The sequence below is a fragment of the Phalacrocorax aristotelis genome, chromosome 24, assembly GCF_949628215.1.
Source record: "Phalacrocorax aristotelis chromosome 24, bGulAri2.1, whole genome shotgun sequence".
Classification (NCBI taxonomy): Eukaryota; Metazoa; Chordata; class Aves; order Suliformes; family Phalacrocoracidae; genus Phalacrocorax; species Phalacrocorax aristotelis.
This window is the reverse complement of record NC_134299.1, coordinates 3,988,596-4,009,161: the sequence shown is the minus strand read 5'-3', so window position 1 is coordinate 4,009,161 and position 20,566 is coordinate 3,988,596. Positions and strand designations below refer to the sequence as shown.

The window sequence follows — 20,566 nt, the reverse complement described above, 5'->3', positions numbered from 1 at the left end:
CGTGGGCATTACATGAGCAAAGGTGGTGTTTTTCTTGGAGGAGTGTGGTATCGCCGGGAGTGACGCAGCCCGCAGCGCGTTCCACGAGCCCAAACAGCCCCCACTGCTCCCCACATGCTCCCCCAATGCTCCCCCAGTGGTCCCCACATGTTCCCCCAATGCTCCCCACATGCTCCCCCAGTGCTCACCCCGTGCTCCCCAGTGCTCCCCACATGCTCCCCCAATGCTCCCCCAGTGGTCCCCACATGTTCTCCCAATGCTCCCCACATGCTCCCCCAGTGGTCCCCAAGTGCTCCCCCGGTGCTCCCCCAATGCTCCCCACATGCCCCCCCAGTGCTCACCCCGTGCTCCCCAGTGCTCCCCGCATGCTCCCCCAATGCTCCCCACTTGCTCCCCCAGTCGTCCCCACATGCTCCCCCAATGCTCCCCACTTGCTCCCCCAATGCTCCCCAGTCGTCCCCACATGCTCCCCAAGTGCTCCCCCAATGCTCCCCACGTGCTCCCCCCGTGCTCCCCAAAGCACAAGCAATGCCACGGGGCCAGCTCAGGTCTTGCGCTGCTGCCGCTTCGTCTCGGAGGAGTTTTGCCTACGATAGGATTTATTTATTTGCTTTCAGGTCAGGGTTTTCTGGGTGCCCCAGCTTGCGCAGAGCCTGCTGCCCACTCCTGTCACCCTGTCCGGCAGGGCTGGGACAGAAGGATCAGCTCCTCTGCACGGGCTTGAGCCTCAGCGTGGGGAAGAAAAGCTGGTGGAAGGGCTTAGAAGAGCTTTCTGCCCTTCCCTGCAAAGGCTTTTTGGGCAGATGGGATCCACAGCATCCACCGTCCCTCGCCACAGCTCCCGCTGCGCCGCGGAGCCATTAATCCCGGCCTGTCTGCAGGAGGAGCAAGCTCACCCTGTGCCCCTGCACCCCGGAACACTCCTCTTCCCCTGTGTTTTGTATGATCTTTTTGTTCCACCATGAAATCAGCCCAAACCAATTAAATTTGACGCTCTGAAGGAGATGGGGGCAAAGTCTTTGTGGCGCAGGGCTCCGGGAACACCATTAACTTTATTTCATTGCTCCTTGGAGGATTATTTGGAGTTCAACCTTGCTGGGAGGGTGGTGTTGTGCAGCGTGTGCTGAAACCAAGGTTAACCAGTTGCATCAAGCACCATGGTAATCCAAAGCAACGTATTGCTGCTTCAGCCCTGGGAAGCAAGAGATAAAACCATCCTCTGAAGGCCCAAAAGAGCAAAAAATAGAGTGCTTGGTTTTCCCGTTAACCATGAAATGCAGACACACGAGGCGAGAAATGCCTAGTCTGCTCTCATCCTCGCCTCCCGTCCGGGTCCCTGGAGAGGGGCTGCGGCGGAGCAGGATCGGGCCCAGCGCTGGCACGTGCTGTCCTCTTCCCTCCTGCCCCAGGGTTTGTGCTGGGAAGCCTCCGTCCTCCGTGGGAACGCGGCGGCACTGGAAAAAATAACAAGAGCGTCATGCGCGTGACTCACTCCTGATTGATTTTGGGTACCTGGCAGCAATTTCTGCACCTGGAGCAGAGCTTGTACGGGGGGTGGGAGAGCCGGCGGTGAGACCTGGCCACGGTCCTGGCGTGTCCCAGCCATCACATTGTCCCATGAGACCAGGCGTCATCAACCGTCCTAAAACCTGTCGAAAGCAGAGACTATAAAAGGTCCTTCAACAGCATGCAATTTAACACAGCGATTGCTAAACTTCTTCCTTCCCCCCCCATCTTGCCCCCTGGCAGAAGCTACTGGATTATCGTAGCTTTGTTTCCTCCAAAAGAGACTAAACCAAATAAATGTTGCTGACAGGTGGTTTGACACTGTTCTCCAGCTTAAACGACATTTCGGAGCTAGAGAACCACGTGCATACGTGTACTTCCAGCAGGCAGCACTCCCCGATGATCACCCGTGTCTGCAAGACGTAAATCAAACACGGGCTCGAGAAGTTCCTTTTTGTAAGGCAGCCTTATTCAAGGAAATGCCTGAATTAAAACTCGAGGAGGAACACTTTCCAGTATTGCTCCACATAGTTTCTCTAGGTTTACCACTCCATAAGCAAGTCAACAGCAGCTAACCTCCTTCCAATGCTCCTGGCAGGGCAGGGGAGGGTGGGGAGATTACAGCGTCACTTACCTTGATGACCCCTTTCCCCTACAGTCTTAGGTCTTGCTCACCGATAAGAAATAGTATGAATTAGTCTGAAATCCTACGTGCTGTTTCCAGGTAGGAACAGGTTATATTTTAACCCTGAGGAGCACTGGCATGAGGAATCCTTTCTGCTCCTGCTCCGTACCCCGCGCCAGGGGCCACCCCGGGGCGCAGGGAGCTGCTGCAGCCAGAGGTGCCAAAGCAGAGATGAACGGACTGAGGATTTTCCCCGTGTTCGTGAAGAAGGGACAAAATTATTCATCAAATGGGGCAGGGAGTCTGGTCTGGCTTGTGGTTTTGTCATGTCACACATCCCACCGGCAGGAAAAGAAACAGCCTGTGTCTCTTGGATGGTTTCCTGCCATCCCTGCCTCGCGTGGCAAATAAGAGTCATCCCTCGCAGGTCATCAACAAAGCGAACTCAACTCGATTCACAGAACCTTCCCTTGAAACCAGTCGGTCTTGTGCAATGATCCCCTCGCTGCCTCCCAGGACACCACCACTCCCAGTGGACCCCATCCGGAGCTCCCCTGGGCTTAGCACGTCCCCCAGGTGCTCCGCGAGCCCCAGGCTCCATCAGGGCAGAGAAGCAGCAAAGGGCAGAGCTTTTTGTGCCGTTAAAAGCGCAGTTTGGCTGCAGGCTGCGCAGAGCACGCTCGTTTATACACTGACAAGTCGATGCGAAATACACTGCCGCAATCCGCACGCACATTGCATCACTGCGAGCAGCTAAATAAAGTGATGAATCAGACCCGCTGATCTGAGTCCTCACTGTATGTAACCTTCTTTAAGGGGCTTCTGCACCCTAGGGCAGCTTTTAAACAGCAGAAATATAACACGCTGCCAGAAACAGAATGAGAAATGAGGAACCACCTGCGAAATGAAGTGAAATGCTCCTGGCTTTCATGAGTCTCTGCCCAAAGAAGGTGCCTACAGCCCCCAGGCCATCTGCCTGGCACTCTGCAGCTGATTAGGAGGGCCCGGTTTTGCTTATCGCGGCCTCTTGCCGGGCAGGAGGTGCAGGACACCACGGCTGCACCCATGCCGATAAGGCAGGAGTGTCATGCTGCGAGGCAGACACCTTCTGGGAACTGCAGAAATTATGGCTTATCTACAAGATCCAGTGAGATACATATATATATTTTCTTTTTTTTTTTTGCTTTCCAAATCTACATGTTCTCTAACAGCTGAGCGACACCTTGTTTTAGGGTGAGTTTTATCCTTTTCACAACCTGCTGCCACCGTCACGCGGCTGCCAGCCGCGGGTGCTGAATTGGGAGCGAGGAGGGGGAGCGCTACTTCACCTCCAGCAGCACGATGCCGTATAGCAGCAAATCGCAGGACATTTTTTATTTTTTTAATTTAGGTGTTCAGCAGCAGGTAATTGTATTTTTAATTGCAGAAGGGAAAAGGCAGCCGTTTATGGCGTGGTGTAAAGCATTCGCTTTAGAAGAGTCACCAGAGCAAGCGCATGTCGTTAAGGACATATGTTCGCAATCTTATTTGCAGTACAACCAGCCTGAACTTTATGTCCCCACAGCCTTTTTTTTGTTTTGTTTTTCACTAGCTTGTGTTGCCAGCTGCTTGCGCTGGAGGAAGGACGGTTTTCATGCAGGAATTATAGAATCACAGAATCCCAGCCTGGTGGGGGTTGGAAGGGACCTCTGGAGATCACCCTGTCCCACCCCTGCTCGAGCAGGCACCCCCAGAGCAGGGGCACAGGGCCGCGTCCAGGCGGGGGGTGAATGTCTCCAGGGAAGGGACCCCACAGCCTCTCTGGGCAGCCTGTGCCCCTGCTCTGGCACCCGCACAGGGAAGGGGTTTGTCCTCATGTTCAGGTGGAACCTCCCGTGTTCCCGCTTGTGCCCGTGGCCCCTTGGCCTGTCGTTGGGCACCGCTGAAAAGAGCCCGGCCCCATCCCCCTGACACCCGCCCTTCAGATATTTATAGGCACTGATGAGATCCCCCCTCAGCCTTCTCTTCTCCAGGCTGAACAAGCCCAGGTCTCTCAGCCTTTCCTCCCAAGGGAGATGCTCCAGCCCCTGATCCCCTTGGCAGCTCTGCGCTGGCCTTGCTCCAGCGGTCCATGATTCTGTGATTCTGGTGTCCCTTTTCAAACAAACCGACTGCGTTGCCACAGAAAACAAGGTGATACCTTACTGTTCCGGCTGGCTGGTAGTTAGGGGTTTTGCTCGGCGCGGGGGTGCGCACGCACCGGGGGCTGCTGTCAGAATTGCCAGCGCTCGGTGAGCAGCGCGCCCGGAACAGCGATCCCCCATCCCGTGAGGCGTGGATGCAGCCCGGCACACCGGTGCTTGGCCACCGCCAGCCCTGCCAGCCCCGTCCCTCCTTAGAAATGCTCAAAGCCCTCAAAATAAATTTTAAACAGTGAGTCTGGACCTCACTCCCCAGGACTGTCCTTAGGTCTAAGGCAGCCTCAGAAGATGCCCGGGATTTTCCTGCCCACATGGGCATGTTTTTTGATGCTCCCAGGTAGAGGCGGCCGCAGGGAAGTATCAGCTGCTAGGAAACCTGATGTGTTCCAGTTATTTTTTATCTTTATACTAGTGAATGCCATAAAAATAAGCAAACAGTATTGTTTTGTCTTTGGGGTGGACTGACCCACTTATTTGAACATCAGCATAAGGCATCCCCTGGTTTTAAGCCCTTGCTGAGCACACCGAGATGCCAGTAGGTGGATTAGTACTGGAAAATCAAGAACATTAATCCCTGCTCCGTTAGTAAAACTCAGTAACTCAGTAATTTAGTAACTCAGAGCATCTCTTTTTGCCTTGATTCACGTGGGCAGCACTCCAGATTACCAAGGTATTCGTTTCATAGCCAGCGTGTGCATAACAGGTTTACATGTAACAGATCAACCGCAGTGATGTCAGCGAGGGCCATGAAAATGAATGCAAAGAAAATAAGAGAGAATTGAGCCTTAATGATGCTGCGGGGTTATTCCTGTGCCAAAACAGCCGAAATCTGAAAACTCAGCACTGCAGCTCCACCAAAGCAATGCAGACAGATCCAGCACCCATTAACATTTATGCAACCTCAGAGGTAAAGGAGGTGTGGATGCGAGGAATTTCGCCTGTGGGTTTTATTTCAGCGCTCACATAATCTGACCTAATTTACCATTACCTAGCTCTATGGATTAATGGAACAGGGAGAGGCAATACCCAATGTGTATAATTAAGCCTGCCTTTTGCATTACTTCCTGGACTGAATTTTTTTCATCAACTTGCCTTTCTGGTTTGAAGCCCTGGGGAAACAATGGGAAAGGCGCAGCACATGCTGGTGGTGCTTTTGGGACTGACTGGTGGCACTGGGCAGAGGAGGCCGAAAGGATCCCATGGGGTTTGCTGGGTTTGGGTACAGCTCTTTTATTTTTTGCTTTGTTTCTAGCACTTATCAAAATTCAATCCAGAAAGGAGGGAGAAAATCCTGGCTTGTCGTTTAGGGGATGTGTTTAAAGCTGGGGAATGATCCTGCTCTGCCACCGGCTCCTCGCATGGCCTTGGTCAAGTTGTTTAATTTTGATGGGCTTCACCACCTCTTCCATGCTTCACCACCTCTTAAAAGAGCATAAGCAAAAAAGGATGTGATGAGGGCCCTGCAAATGGGGCCGTGGCTGGCAGGCAGTCCTAGCCTTCTGCTGCAGTGCAAGCAAATAAAAAATCAGCATTATTCACCCCAGAGCAAGCCCAGCCAGTGTGTGTCTGGGGAGGTCAGGCTGCGGGGACGACTCTCCGGCTTTGAAATGGGAAGAGGGGCGTTTTAACAAATAAAAACGCAAGAAGAAAAGTCCAGCTGGGAGACACGGCTCAGCCCTGCCTCCACGTCCCCCTTCACCCCCCCACCGGCCACAAAACCAGGGTGCTCCACCTTGATCAGCAACAGCAGCCGCAGCGCGCCCCGGCTCCTCCCGTATCTGCTCGCCCCGCTACATGCCGCAGGCTGATATTTGGGAGGGTGCGGCGGGGCGGGCGACATGCGCCCCTGAGATAGGGGCCGGGCACCCTGCACACACCTTGCTCGGGCTGTCGGGGTCGACCTGCACACGTCCTACAGGCCGTTTCTCCTTTGGAAGCGGGTGATGCCCAAATGCCCCGCTCACAGCGAGCTCTGCGGTGCTGCTCTGGGTCTCCACCAAGCTGCTTTCTCCAGGCACCAATTTAGAGTGAGTCCGATGCGTTTAGCAGCGTGGCTTTATCCCAGATTTCCTCCAAATTGCACAGGGGGAACAAAGCACGAGTTGGTGCTTGGAGGAAACCTTCCACCTGTGCAAAACGCTGGGGGGTCTCCTCGGCGGGGCACCCAAGCCGGAGTCCAGGCTTGCTTCACCAGCACAAGAAACAGCCAGCGGAGAAGTTTTTACTCCCACTGGTGATATTGTTAACGGTGGAATGAAATATATTCACAAACAACTAATATTTCCTCCGTCACTGCAAAGAGCATGCATCTGGAAATAATTAGCATGCACAAAACCAACTTGCACATTCCTCCTAGGCCTCCATTTTGTGCCGCCTGCAGACTCTAGCAACGACGGTTTTCTCGGCAGCTCTCAATTTCTACAGATTTTTCAGTATTTCTAACACAGGGCCAACCCCTGGCCGAAGCTTGCTGGTGACGCAGAAACCATGCTCAGCAAACCACCCCCTGGTGCAGCTTTTTCAGCTTTTTTGTGTGCATGGTTTGATGGCAGCTCTGGCTTTTTCCCTTTTTCTTTCTTTTTTTTTTTTTCTCCACAAAGCCCTCGCCGCCGCTGACATGCTCCTACTTGTGCCTTCGTCTCTGTAGATGACGGCAGCATCGGGAACCGGCTGCCCTGCAGCCATTCCCCCCAGAGTCACGAGTTGCAGCAACTGCTTTTGGGTTGAATTCGTCTTGGAAAGGGACCGAGGGGCTGCCTGGAGCAGCTGGGTTTTTAGCTGCGTGGCCGGTGGGAGCCTGTGCAATGCCAGGATGGGTCCCACCAGCCCCGTGGTTGAATGTCCACCGTGCCAAGCGAGGACAGGGAAGCCCTGAAGGGACACGTGCTCCTCACCCCGTGGGACAAGAGGCTCAGCACCTTCGCTGGGCTGAAGCCCGCTGGCAGAGGTTTCCTCCCTCTTCCAAGCCCTGGTGCTGACACCAGCTTCAGCAGCTGCCCCAGGGCTCTGTGTTTCTCTTGCAAAGCAAGAGCAGGTCGTGTCATTAGCTCGGCATAATTTGCCGTCCCAAAGCACCTACTCTCTTGCCCGAGGCCACATCCAGCCATGCTCGGGATGGGTTGCACACCCAGCGCAGTTTTCCCTGCAAGTTCAATACTGTCTGCTCTGCTTTGGTCCAAACTAATGAGGGAATTACACCCACGGACAAGAGTTGCAATGCTTAAATCCTAAAGAAGTCCAACCTCTTGGCTGCTTTGGAGAGTTGCACAACTGGAGCACGGCTGCAGTTCTCCCTCCAGCACCCAGCAAAGCCCTCTCCCCTGCCCTCGCTCCGCCGAGAGCATTGCATCGCTTTGGCTTAGTCACTATATTTCTGCATTGCTTCTGTGAGAAGGTCATTAAAGCACTGTAAAAAACACGCTGGAGACAAGCGACTTCGTTCTCAGCGCGTGGCAAAGTAGCTGCGGTGAGCCCAGGCGGGAAGCGCAGCCCTGACCCCACCCAGGTTATCCGGCATTAAAACCCAGAGCGCAAACCGAGGCGTGCAAATCCCAGCGTGCAAATCCCAGCGTGCAAAATCCAGCATGCAAATCCCAACGTGCAAATCCCAGCGTGTAAAACCCAGCGTGCAAATTCCGGAGGACAGATCCCGGCGTGCAAAACACAGCACTCAAAAGCTGGTGCGTGAAACCCAGCGTGCAAAATCGCATGTGTAAAACCCAGTGTGTAAACCCCAGTGTGCAAAAGCCGTCATGCAAAATCCAGCATGCAAAAACCCAGATGTGAAACCCAGCGCGTGGGCTCGGCGGGTCTCCCCAGGTACAGCTGGGTGCACTGCTGGCTCTCCGCCGAGTGGGGAAGCAAAAACTGAAGTGTTTTTGAGAAGCACCAACAGCGGCTTGAGAGGCAAAGATGAAAATTTCTTGTGTGAGCAGAAAAGAGGAAGAGGAAACCTGGCAGAAAATGAATTTATGTGAAAACCCACTGCCTTCCACATTCCCCTCCAGCTGGAGAAGTCCTGCAGAGGATCCTGCTCAGAGCGATGCAGTTCCTCGGTCACATCTGCTTTTCATAAGGCAGACAGACAATCCCAGCTCTGTTTCTTCACCCCAGGCCAGATTTGGTTTCTCTGTTCCCGATGTGACCGTGGCTTTCAAAAGCCAGAAGTAGCTCTGGATCCTCCCGTGAAATGCACAGCAGAGGCTCGACGGTCCTTCGCTTCAGGGCTTCGCGCCGTCCAAAGGCAAAGCCTCAGTGGGGTGTTTCAAGCTGGGACATCCAAAATACAGCACTGCATCTGAGCAACTAGAGAGGCGCGTGACAGACAGACAGGCGGACAAACAGCAGGTACTCAGTGTGCATTAAGGAAATGACAGCAGCCATCAGGCTGGGTGTGCAGTTTTGTCCCAATTCCCTCCTGCCGGGCTCCCAGGGATGAGGGCGAAGTCTGGAACAACAATTTGTGATGGCAGAAGGAACAAGAAGTGGGGAAGCCAGGGCAGCCCGGCAGGTCCAGCTCCTGGAAGGAGAAGAAGCTCCTGCAAAGGAATAGGGATCACAGGGGACCCATTTTTGACCTTACAAAGTCACCCAGGGTATCGCTTACCCCCTTTCCTCCTGAAAAGCAGCATTTAACCCACAAGAGCTTTATGCACCACCCTCCAAACCTGTGCCCGGACAGGCATTAATCGCCAAGCGTGTGGTTCTGCTCATGTGGCCACGCTCGATTTCACCGCAGCAGCTGGGATGAGGCTGAAGCTCACCCCGGGACCCGGGAACCGCTCCCAGTGGGGAGAGCTGAGGCCCCAGCAAAGCTCCCCAGCCTCTCCTTGAGGTTATTCCTGTTATTAATACATTATAGTTGCCAGGATAAAACTTTCTCATTCCAGTTCTCCAAAGGGATCTTGGAGCCGTGCGGGCACAAGCTGTGCTGCCGCTCAGTGGCAACACACAGGAGAGTTCCTTGCTTTGGCACCCGATTTTCAACCCCTTCAAGGCAGGGAGGGGCTTTTTTTTTTTTTTTGAACCAGATTAATGCATTTATTACTTATATCTTAAATATTGATATGTTTATTACAGGTGCTACAATACCATTGTATGTGTATAATATATAAACGTTTATATTTACAGATTTCTGTTTATAAATCTGTACTTATATGGCCATATACTGTTCGTATATTTATATTTGTCCGTGTATACCAGCGATAAATGCAGTCTATACCTTGCACAGCCCTGCAACCCTTGCCCCGAGCGCTGGGCGCTATAAATTAAGGTTAAACCATTAAACCACCTCCCTGGCCACGCCCCCAGATGTGATCACGCCCCCTCCACACATGACCACGCCTCTCCCCCGCCTAGCCACGCCTCCCACCGCTTGGTCTCGCCCCCGAGGGATTCCCCTTCCCAGCCCACCACCGCATGCCCCGGCGCCACGTGTGTGCGTGTATGCGTCACGTCCGGCGGCGGGTCCCGGAAGTGGCGCGGTGGCCGGTTGCTATGCGGCGGCCGGGCGGCGGGCCGGGCGGTGAGTGCGGCCGTGAGTGCGGCCGTGGCGGCTCTGGCTGACCGGCTGGTGGGAGGGGGGAACGGGCGGCGGGGAGGGTCCTTCCGGGATGGGTCTGGCTGGGGGTAGCGCTGTTGGGCTCCCGGGGCCGGCCCCGGCTGCCGGGGGTGCCGGTTTGTTCCTTGGGTGGGGGCTTAGAGCAGGCCGGGCCCTGCGGCCTGTCTGCTGCTGGGGCAGTGAGGAAGGGGCGGGGGTCCTCCGCAGCCCGCCGCGCTGCCCTGCCGCTTCTGTTCCCCTTCGCCGCCTTCCCCCTTCCCCCTGCCCCTTCTCCCTAGCCCCCCGGCCACCCCTTCCCCCTACCCCTTCTCCCTAGCCCCCCGGCCACCCCTTCCCCCTGCTCCTTCTTCCTCCTTCCGCCCCTGCCCGGTGGGGGTTTGCGGGTGCCAGGCGGAGCGGGAGTGGGTGGCTGTGGTTTGGCACCCGCACAGGAACTCTGTGAAACCCCGGGCAGGTGCTTTCGTAAGGATGGGTCGTGTGCGGAAGGGCTGTGAGACCAGCTGGGGTGCGTGGAAAGAGAGTGACAGTCCTGACCTGTGCTGAAGTCAGCATTTGCGTGTTTGAGTTTTCTTTTTCTTTAAGTGTTGCTGATGTTTCATTATGTCTGGAGTCTTTACATTTTGGGGACTGGCTTTGCAGGTGGTAGCAGAGCTGCAGATACTCTGTTTATAAGGACCTTGTGCAGCAGGGGTGCTGTTCTCTGTGCCTAGTTTGCTTTCCTCTCCCTGAGCAGAGCAGTGCACAGCTGTGCTTCAGGCAGGGGCAGCTGCTGCGGGTTGCCCGGGTCTGCGTCCAGTCAGGCTTTGAATGTCTCTGAGCATGGAGACTGCACAGCCTCTCCGAGCACCCTCTTCGTGTCCCACCACCCTCCCAGGTTTTTTTATGTTCAGATGGAATTTCCTGTATTTTGGTTTGTGCCTGTTGCCTCTTGTCCCATCTCTTGGCACCACTGAGAAAAGAGTCTGCTTCCTTCTTCTTTACGTTCTCCAGTCAGATATTTATATGCGTTCCCGAGAGCTGTCTCCTCTCTGCATAAAACAGGCCCAGCTTTCTCAGCCTCTCATTGTGTGAGAGGCACTTCAGTACCTTCACAGTCTCTGTGGCACTACGCTGAGCTTGCTCTATATATTTCTTGCCCTGGGGAGCCCCAGACTGTACCCAGCACTCCAGATTTGGCCTTAACAGTGCTGAGTAGAGGGGAAGGATCACCTCCCTCGACCTGCAGGCAATGCTCTTCATAATGCTGTCTAGAAGATCTTCTATGTTTTCTTTTTAATTCAGGTACAGAATGGCTTTGAGAACGGTTGATGTGGCTTGTCAGTCTGAAGTGACCGGCTGACGTTTGAACTCTGGCTGGCCTTTCTTTCTGCTGGCCATATCCCAAAATGGGGAGGTAAGAATCCCAGAGGGACTGTCAGATTAAATTGTGATTTCTTTTGAGGGAAGGACAGGGAACCTAGTCATGAATTCATGGCTAATCATGAATTCCAAGGTGGGAATCACTTCTTGACTACACTCAAGCCAGAGCATGAGCAAGGTGATGAAAAGTTTTATGAAGAATCTGTTTGTCCTTGCCTTGTTTTGAATGTGTTGTGCTTCTTTCTGGTAAGAAAGCCCATTTGTAAAGCAGATTATTCCTTTGAATTTTAGGATCAGCATCTCATGTTTGCTTCCTGCTTCTTGGCACTTCAGCATCTCTCCAGTGGGATGTCCGCGTATCCTCAACACCACTTTGCGGCAGATCGTTGTGATAGGAATACTCGCCGCTGCTGTCTCTTTGCTTTACTACTCTCTGGTGCTCATCCGCAATAAGTATGGGCGTGCGTACAGGGACAAAAGATTCCACAGGTGAGAGCTGAAGAGGCTTTTGTGGAAAGGAATGAAATGTGATTTTGGTGTGAAAGAGAAAACACTGACAGGCTTGTGTCTGTGAAATACATGAATGGGGGGGGGGAAAGTATGAGTAAAGCTTCCTGCTTTTTTATGAAGCTTTCCTTGCCTAAGTGGATTTTAATTTATCAATGATTCAACTTTCAATATTTTATGTAGCAGCTCAGCAAACTATAGGCATGATAATATTGCATAAAAAATTATTTTAAAAATTACTTTTGGTATTCTGGGAATTTTGATTCTTGTAGGTGGCACTTCACTTTGTTTTTTTTTTTTGTCTTCAGCAACAGTACAATAGTGAAAGTTGTGATTCCTGCGATGGGAACCTATTTTGAGTCTGACGCTGAGAAAAAGTTCCGTATGGAGCTTAATTGCCACGTAGTAATGCCTGGCTTTCTTCTAGATATCTTGCTCGAGTAACTGACACTGAGGCTACAGATACAAACAACCCCAACCTGAACTACGGAATCGTTGTGGACTGTGGCAGCAGCGGCTCGAGGATTTTTGTGTATTGTTGGCCAAGGCACAACGGTAACCCGCATGATCTGTTGGACATCAAACAGATGAGGGACAAAAACAGAAAACCAGTGGTTATGAAAATTAAACCAGGTACTGGAAAGAAATCTAGATGTGATTTTTCTAGATAGCTGCCTATCCTAACACTTGCTTTTTCAAACCCCATACCTAACGTGTTTGGGTAAAGGACGTTTGCAGGTTACCTAACGTGTTTGGGTAAAGGACGTTTGCAGGTTGCCAGCATGGTGCTCCTCTGGGTTTCTTTGGGTTTGGTATGCAGAGAGCTTTGTTCAGCTTTTGGACTTGAAACATGACGCTGACGGGCAGGAGGGAGAGGTTTCCCTGTAGGTTAAGGGAGTTGCCGGTTCAGTTGTCAGTTAACTTGGTTCTGTTTACTTAGTGAATAAATAATTGGCTTTCCATAAAGCTTTTTGAGCCATAAACAGGTAATACACCTAATATTGGGTTTCCTTTAATGTTTGGAGGATGATTAAGTGTTAATTTCATTCTTATTTTCTTATTTCTGTAGTTGACTTCCTGGGTTTGCCTTTGGGTTGTTCGTTTCTCCCCTGTATGTTGGGTATTTCCTGGAAAATCTTGATAACCAAAGCTTGAGTTGCTTCACTTTCATATTTATCTGTTTCACTAGGCATTTCGGAGTTTGCCAGCTCTCCTGAAAAGGTCAGTGATTATATTTCTCCACTTCTGAGCTTTGCTGCCAAACATGTGCCACGTGCAAAACACAAAGAGACTCCTCTTTATATTCTGTGTACTGCAGGAATGAGGATTCTGCCAGAAAGGTTATTGGCTGTCTTATTTTTAGCATTTAGAATAGCAATCCTGTGTGTCTGACTATTTTTAACTGTTCAAAATGCAACTTTGCAGCCAGCAGAAGGCAATACTTGAAGATCTGCTCACTGATATTCCCGTGCACTTTGACTTTCTGTTTTCGGACTCACATGCAGAGGTTATTTCAGGGAAACAGGAAGGTAGGCTAAGGTTGGAAAAACTATCTTTGCAATGTTTAGTACTTTCACGGTACAACTTGGATAATGTTTCTGTTGCTTTTTAAAATTCTGGTTCGGTCGAGAGACTTTTTTCCTCTGTCGCACCATACGGAGCGTGGAGGTGATCATCTGCTGTGATCTTCTAACTTGTCTAAATGTTTTCTCGTTAGCAGTGAGAGCAACTTACCTGTGTTTAGCAGGAATTTTAGTCCATTTTCTCTGGCTTTGGGGAGGGAGGGGTAAGGCGCAACATTCTTGATGGAAGAAACTTTGCAGGGAAAAATGATTTCTAAAGGAGCGATGTTTTGGTGCGATTAGCTCACTAGGGGCTTAAAATCATTTTAAAAGGTGACGTGCTTGCTGTTTTTCTGAAATGTACACATCAGACTGTCTTTAATACATTGAATTAGGATTTTTATCATAGCCTTGTCTCGGGAGAGGAAAGAATAGAATAACTTGCCAGGAATGTTACACTTTGAAGTATTTTATGTGATAAAATACAAGCAGTGATATATTTTAATAACTCACATGCAAAAAATCCCTCTTTGTTTTTAAGATGATATATACCAGATATTCCTGAATATGTTTTCTTATGCATGTAGGAGTATACGCATGGATTGGCATCAACTTTGTTCTTGGAAGATTTGAGCATACAGATGATGGTAAGTATCTGGAGCTCAGCACAGACTGCGAGTACATTCCTGTGACGGTGTGTTTTTTGCTAGAGATGTTAGTGAATAGCGCGTGTGCGGATGCTGGTGTTGGTTTCATTTGTATGTGAAACTTCAATGATCTGCATTGCTACAAAAGAGAAGTTAACAGGAAGTAGTGAGGCACCGCTTCAGGCCCATCCTAGTTGTACTTCTGACTGCCTTTTCATTGTTTTATCCAGAGGATGAAGCCATTGTGGAGGTGCATGTTCCAGGTGGTGAAAACAAAGAGGCCATCTTTCGTAAGAGGACAGTGGGTATTCTTGACATGGGCGGAGTGTCGACTCAGATAGCGTACGAAGTCCCTAAAACTGTAAGCTTTGCCTCTTCGCAGCAGGTTATTATCTGTGCAACTTTCTTCTTTTCCTTTTGGTTTATTTTAATGCATATTTGTTGTTTTTGTTTTCTTTGTTTTGAGTCCTATTCTTCATTACATCCCGTTCCAAAACCAAGGCACGAGAAGATGGCAAATACGAGTCCTTCATCAGCTAAGCAATGCATTTGTATTTTGTTCATTCGAATGTTTGTTTCAATCAGTATAATTTGCCACCAGTTTTTAAGTGGGCATGGGGACGTGCAGTCTTTGTGTGTGTGCGCGTGTATATGCAATTTTTAAATTTGTTATATCAAGAGACTGTATTCTGGAGTTTAGAAACCAAAAGTTGTGTGGTGATTCTCACACAAGAACTTATATAAGCTATGGCTTTTTCCTTTAAGTTGGGTTGGTAGAAACGGAATTAACAGGACGTGGGGGTAACAGTGCAGTTTGTTTAAATATCACCTACGTTCTCAATGCAGTTCATCTGTTGTAACAAAGAAATTTGCTTCCTGCAAGTCTGAAATGGAACATAAATTTCTCTAACTCCAATCTGCTGAGTTCTAGAGTAATTCCTGGATTTTTGAAGTTGAATAACTTGCCGTTAAGTTCATTCAGAAATTATCTAAAGAATAGCGTGAAAGCCCTATGTTTTGACTCAGTCCACTGTTCTAATGATGTATATATTTAATTTTTTTAATCTTCCTGTGAAATGATGGGGTTTCACTATTACAGGTTTTAATAACTACATTGCCTTTCAGACAGACGGTGTAACAAATAGGTTGGGCTGTTAAACAAAAGTGCCGGCGTTTAGATTCAGAGCCAATTGCCACAGTCCAATATGAATTGGAAACAGGAACAGTTGCAGACAATTGCTATGACGACTGTTGTATGGCTCTGTCTGAACATAAACCGCTATAAAATAGGTATTCTGGTCATGGAACCCGTCCAGGTCCCCAGGGAATGACAAGAGTCAAACAACCGACTGTGACACTTATAGGCCTACTGCTGTTTTTCATTTCCAACATCAGTTGGAAGCCATGCAATGTTACGCTGCGTTTCTGAGCACGTTCTATGTGAAGTGCTTGTGCTACACAGCTCTTAAATATCTGAAAAGCTACTGCAGGTGACTGATGTATGGTATGTGAGGAGGGCTGAGTGACTGACAGGTCTCCTGAAAAGCTCGAGAACTCGACTGGAAACTAAAGAACAGCATTGCTGGGCAGACCATAAATCTACCTCATCAGTAATGATGAAAATCAGTCGTATGGGGACTTGGTCAGAAACGGTGGTGTTGAGTTTAGTAGCCACAGCACGCACTTTTTCACAGGAAAAGATACTGGAGCATCCGTAGTAGCAGGTCCTGGCCTTTAGAGTTCCTTGAGCATCGGTAGCGATAATGCAGTTCTCCGCAGTCAATACGCTTTGCTTTCCCTATGAAGTAGAAGGTAACGTGGACCTGTGAAAAGCAAAGTAGATGAGTTAGGAGTGAATTTTAATGTTAAGGGCACCCCATTGTCCAAAGAACTCATGTTTATACCTAATCTTGGTGCTTGTGTTCTTACAGGAGGAAGTAGCCAAAAACTTACTTGCTGAATTCAACTTGGGCTGTGATGCTCATCAAACCGAGCACGTGTATAGAGTCTACGTTGCAACATTCCTTGGCTTTGGGGGAAATGCAGCACGCCAGAGATATGAAGACAGTCTATTTACCAGTACAGTGCTTAAAAACAGGTAGCTGGCTACAGTTGCTTGGGGATATGGGTTCTGTGCATCACTAGGCTCGGTAACTCTGTAACTTTAATATATTTAGTAAAGTATCCTGATGTCAAACTTAATTTCCACAGCGTGCTGCACGCCATGCTGAAGTTTCTTTAATGAGGATGCTTTGTTTTGATGCTGTTTTATCTTGGAGCTTGATGTTTCTGAATATGCAGTTGTTACTGTGCTTGCTCCTTCACACAGACTGCTGGGCAAACAGACTGGCATGACTTCTGATTCGCCCTACCTAGATCCTTGCCTGCCCCTGGATGCTCAGGATGAGATCCAGCAGAACGGACAGATAATGTATTTGCGGGGAACAGGAGACTTCAATCTGTGCCGTGAAGTTATTCAACCGTTCATGAATAAGACTAATGAAACGCAGACCTCTCTTAATGGTGTCTATCAGCCTGCTGTGCACTTTCAGAACAGTGAATTCTATGGTTTCTCAGAGTTCTACTACTGCACCGAGGACGTGTTACGCATGGGAGGAGACTACAATGCTGCTAAATTTACTAAAGCCGCAAAGGTAAAGCGTTCTTGAGATTAACTTTTTACAAATTCAAAACAACTACCCTCCAGAAGCATTTTGTTCTGAAAGTCTTGCAACAAAACTTTGCCTTTTCAAGGTCCAAAATCCTTTTACCCTGCCATGAACTACCACAGGGCATCTCTTCCTCATTGTTTTTTCTTTCAGAATACTTGTTTTAAGGCACAATAGTAAAATGGAATCATGGTAGTCAAGTTCCAGCAGAATTACTGGTAAAGGGGAAATGCGTGCTGCTTTTTTAGGAATATCCTTGTTGTTGGGAAAATATCCTTCTTTTTTTTTTTTCTTGCTTTATACATCTTGTACCAGTTTCTCAGGTATTGATCCTAACAGGGATCAGTTTGTTGGGGACAGTTTAAAGTAAGGCTACAGCATAAAGTGGAGGAATATGACCTGCTTTGTCAATGCCCTAAAAGCAGGTTGTCTATTTTTCATCTCCACACAACCAAAGCATGTAAGTGCTGCTGAAGACTAACTTAACCACAAATGCCAAGTACGGATGAAAACGTTACAGAAAAATACCATGAAATTTGTGGTTTGACTTATTAGCAGTGCAAGGGATGCCGGTGGTTTTTTGAGGTTTCTAGCTTTTGGTAGTTACAGAGTATCTTATCTAGTGGCATTTTTCTCTTCTCCAGGCAGAAGCAATGTTAAAGTCCTCTTTCTTTTTTTTTTTTCTCAAAGGATTATTGTGCCACTAAGTGGTCTGTCCTAAGGGAACGTTTTGACCGTGGTCTTTATGCATCGCACGCTGATCTCCACAGATTGAAGTAAGTATTTGTGTTTGTACAGCAAATTCATTCATGCAGAGTGGCCAGGGAGAGGTCATGTCCAAATGATCCATTTAATGAAGTCATTGGAAGCGTGAATATAACCTTAAATATTGCATCAGCCATAAAAAAAAAAAAGTACCGATAATTATGTGTCTAAATGTGCTTCCCAGTCCCCTGAGACTCTGTAACTGCTGGTCTGACTTCATGCTGCTCTTTCTCTATAGGTACCAGTGCTTTAAGTCAGCCTGGATGTATGAAGTATTTCACAGTGGCTTCTCTTTTCCTGTGAGTTACAGCAATTTGAAAACAGCTCTGCAGGTTTACGATAAAGAGGTGCAATGGACCTTGGGAGCCATTCTTTACCGAACACGGTTTTTACCTTTAAGGTACCAGTTGTTTTCTCAAATGTCTGGAAGGAGCGTTTGGGTGGAAGGTACGGAGGTTTTATGAAGGGAAGGAGTATGGTGATAGCAAAGCAGCTGACAGATAGGGGGAGACAAGATGTTGTTTCTAGTGCATTTATATATAACCCCGGTACGTGCTTCAGGGCAGCTCAAGTGATGCTTTATAGAGACTACTCTACTAAAGTGGACTCTCCTTCCTGTGGTAACACAGTTTGGAGGCAAAGTTTGATTTGCAACTTATGTCTGTTATCCCCTTGCTTCTTTTCAGAGACATCCAGCAAGAAAATTTCCGTGGAATTCACTCCCACTGGAGGAGCTTCTCCTTCGTTTACAATCACTATTTGTTTTTTGCCTGTTTTCTGATTGTGCTGCTCTCCATCCTGCTTTACCTGCTGAGGCTGAGACGGATCCACAGGCGAATGTTGCGTAACAGCTCGTCTCCTTCCCTATGGATCGAGGAAGGCCTCCCACCACAGAAGATCGCAGGACCCTTATGAGATGCTGTGGTGGAGAGCTTTTATTGGACTTCCTACTCGAAAAGCCATTTTTGCCTCAGGGTTCCTCCTTTTTGTCCCTTTAACCCACTGAAGAAGCAGATTGCCTAGAGCGTGTAATGCAGCTAGGCTTTTGAAACATAGGAAAATGGGGTCAACTTGGCTTAGTCTCATTAGACAATATCTGCCAAAAATTAATTTTTTTTAATGTTGCACTTTTGTGTGTGATGGGACGAGCAAAGACTTGTCAGTAAACGTGCAGGAGCAGCTTAAGCTATGTATGGTAAGAAAATGAGTGTGAATTCTCATCCTTTGGGTGAGGCTGTGAAATCCTGTTAGTGAGGATGAATGAGGACTGGTTTTATTTTCTTTTCCAGATTCCAGGATTGATATCACTTGAATTCTTAATTCTGAGTCTCCTCAAAGAAAAGGAAGCGCAGGTTTTTGAAAAGCAGTAAGAAAACAACCTTTTAGGACAGCTTAATCTGATTTTTATCTTCTGGGATAAGTACTGTGATGTAGAAGAGAAATCTATTGCACCCAATGCCGTGCTTCCACGAACTGCTTAAATCAGTTCTGTTTATTTGTGAGTTTCCCCTTTCATCTTGGGAGCTATATCCCCATAGCGGCAAAAGTCACGGCTTTGTAATCCTTTATTTCTGTTTCATAATCATTGAGAAATCTCCCTGAAATTCCAGTAAGGTGAAGAGAACTGGAACAGGCCTAGGCTTTTGGTTCTGCTAGAGTAGACATGGCACAGTGTCTCCTTGTTTTGAGTACTTTGATTTGTTAATTTATATTTTATTTAAAACTGTTAATTTTAATTGAAAGTAAACTTGTCCATGATTAAAAGTGGGATTTATATGAACTCTTGGTGTCTGAATATTTTATTGCACAGTGTCACTTCTGTTCTTACCGTTTGGATACAGAGCCAACTGGGAAAGCTTTCTTCTCTTCTAGTAGGTGTGAATATGCTGGAAAACTGGATGCTGTTTTCAGTAGTGGAGAACTAGATGTGCCGATACCGTTTTTGTCATACTTGAGGTGCAGTTTGTTCATCTAAAAATCTAGACGCTTTAAGTAGTTTTATTGTCTCCTTTCGATGTGCTTGCTCTTGCCTTTGACTGTGTAGGGAATTTAGGCTTGATCCGCTGAACTGCTGCTAAATTTAGGTGCTAAACTTCCTGCTCCATCCACCCAGCGTCTGGTAGAAGGTTGTGTTGCAGCCGTAAGAATTAACAGATCCGTGGTGGAACTTTGAAATGGCAACGGAATCTTTGACTGTTCAGAAATAACAAATAGCGTCTGCCTTTTGTAAAGGATTTTTTGGGACCTGACAAATCTGAGCACTTCGCCAGCCGAGAGCCTGGTTTGCATTTTGCTATTTTTTGAGCACCGCCTGAGCGAATGCTTCGATAACACACCTCTTGCTTCTGGTATCTGGAACTGTGGTACAAACTTGTCGCACTCATAGGCTGATAATTCTTATCAGAAAACCGACGCTGCCGAGTGTTACAGAGCCTGCACTTCCTTTCTGAAATGCCTAAAACCCAGTGCAGAGCCTCTCGTTGCATGCTTAGATAAAGCAGCTCCCTTTGGGCAAGGGCTGATGGTAGTGGTCAAGTGGAGGGAAGTGGCAGTGTGTGACTTGGCAAAATCCAGGCAGGGGCCGAGTATCTCTTAGCAGAAGAGATAGTGTCTTAAATGCAGCAAGAAAAAAAAAAAGCCAATAAAAAGTTTATTAAAATCATAAAAACGTGGAAGTCGAAGGAGGGCTGTTCCAGATCTAACATAGAATTTCCTTTTAGATGCTGCAGCATTTTCTTTTTAGCAACTTTCTTAACAATTAATGCAAAAAAAAAATAAAAATCTTCTTAATGTATAACTTTAAAATCGATTCTTTAATAGAATCAGAAGTTCATTTTTATTTAATAATGGGCAGTCATGGAAAAAAACCCTATTCTGGCCTTAACTAAGGCTGTACAAACATTTTTGAAAGGAAAAACAATTGTCTGAAGTTGTGTCACGGTTGAACCAAGGGCAGGATTTTGACGTTGCTTTCCTGTCTCGTAGGCTGGACAAACTCTGGCTGTGCACAATGACGTATGTGTTTTGTGGCCCCCAGAGCTTAAGAAGACTTTGGTAGAACAAGCGGCAGCTGCCGGGCTCTGACTACGGTAGGGACAGGTACAGCCGCGGCATGAGGGAGACGGACCGGCCTTGTGCTTACGCAAAGCGTCGCGTGCCTGCTTTAGCCTTTCCACGCTCCTTTTC

At 48.5% G+C, this 20,566-nt stretch overlaps 1 protein-coding gene and 1 long non-coding RNA gene across 15 annotated transcripts; one reads left to right on the top strand and one right to left on the bottom strand.

Moving 5' to 3' along the window:
• Positions 1–585: 585 nt before the first annotated feature.
• On the bottom strand, positions 586–3,101 carry LOC142048050 (uncharacterized). Its single transcript, XR_012657376.1, has 3 exons — positions 2,141–3,101; positions 1,532–1,649; positions 586–1,454 (listed from the first exon to the last, which is right to left on the bottom strand). It is a non-coding gene; the product is annotated as an uncharacterized LOC142048050 (long non-coding RNA).
• A 5,427-nt stretch (positions 3,102–8,528) lies between these two features.
• Positions 8,529–19,160, top strand: ENTPD4 (ectonucleoside triphosphate diphosphohydrolase 4). Of its 14 annotated transcripts, none has more exons than XR_012657375.1 (14): positions 9,765–9,847; positions 11,159–11,264; positions 11,522–11,719; positions 12,165–12,370; positions 12,927–13,077; positions 13,163–13,266; positions 13,887–13,946; positions 14,177–14,307; positions 15,878–16,044; positions 16,276–16,600; positions 17,306–17,391; positions 17,619–17,780; positions 18,067–18,575; positions 18,670–19,160. XR_012657375.1 is itself a non-coding variant. In XM_075074569.1 (14 exons), the coding sequence occupies exons 2-14, from the start codon at positions 11,257–11,259 to the stop codon at positions 18,293–18,295; spliced, it is 1,896 nt and encodes a 631-aa protein (XP_074930670.1). In that variant the 5' UTR covers positions 9,765–9,847; positions 11,159–11,256; the 3' UTR covers positions 18,296–19,160. The 14 variants fall into 14 exon arrangements, 10 of the variants coding, with proteins under 10 accessions (XP_074930669.1, XP_074930675.1, XP_074930670.1 ...); XR_012657373.1 differs by having other exon boundaries at positions 14,177–14,331; XR_012657372.1 differs by having other exon boundaries at positions 14,177–14,481.
• The last annotated feature ends 1,406 nt before the right edge of the window (positions 19,161–20,566 follow it).

Bases quoted from the DNA above. Each gene is read 5' to 3' on its own strand.
- ENTPD4 (XM_075074568.1), top strand. The intron at 13,947-14,176 runs GTAAGTATCTGG...TGTTTTATCCAG, and splicing joins ATTTGAGCATACAGATGATG to AGGATGAAGCCATTGTGGAG. The intron at 17,781-18,066 runs GTACCAGTTGTT...GCTTCTTTTCAG, and splicing joins ACACGGTTTTTACCTTTAAG to AGACATCCAGCAAGAAAATT.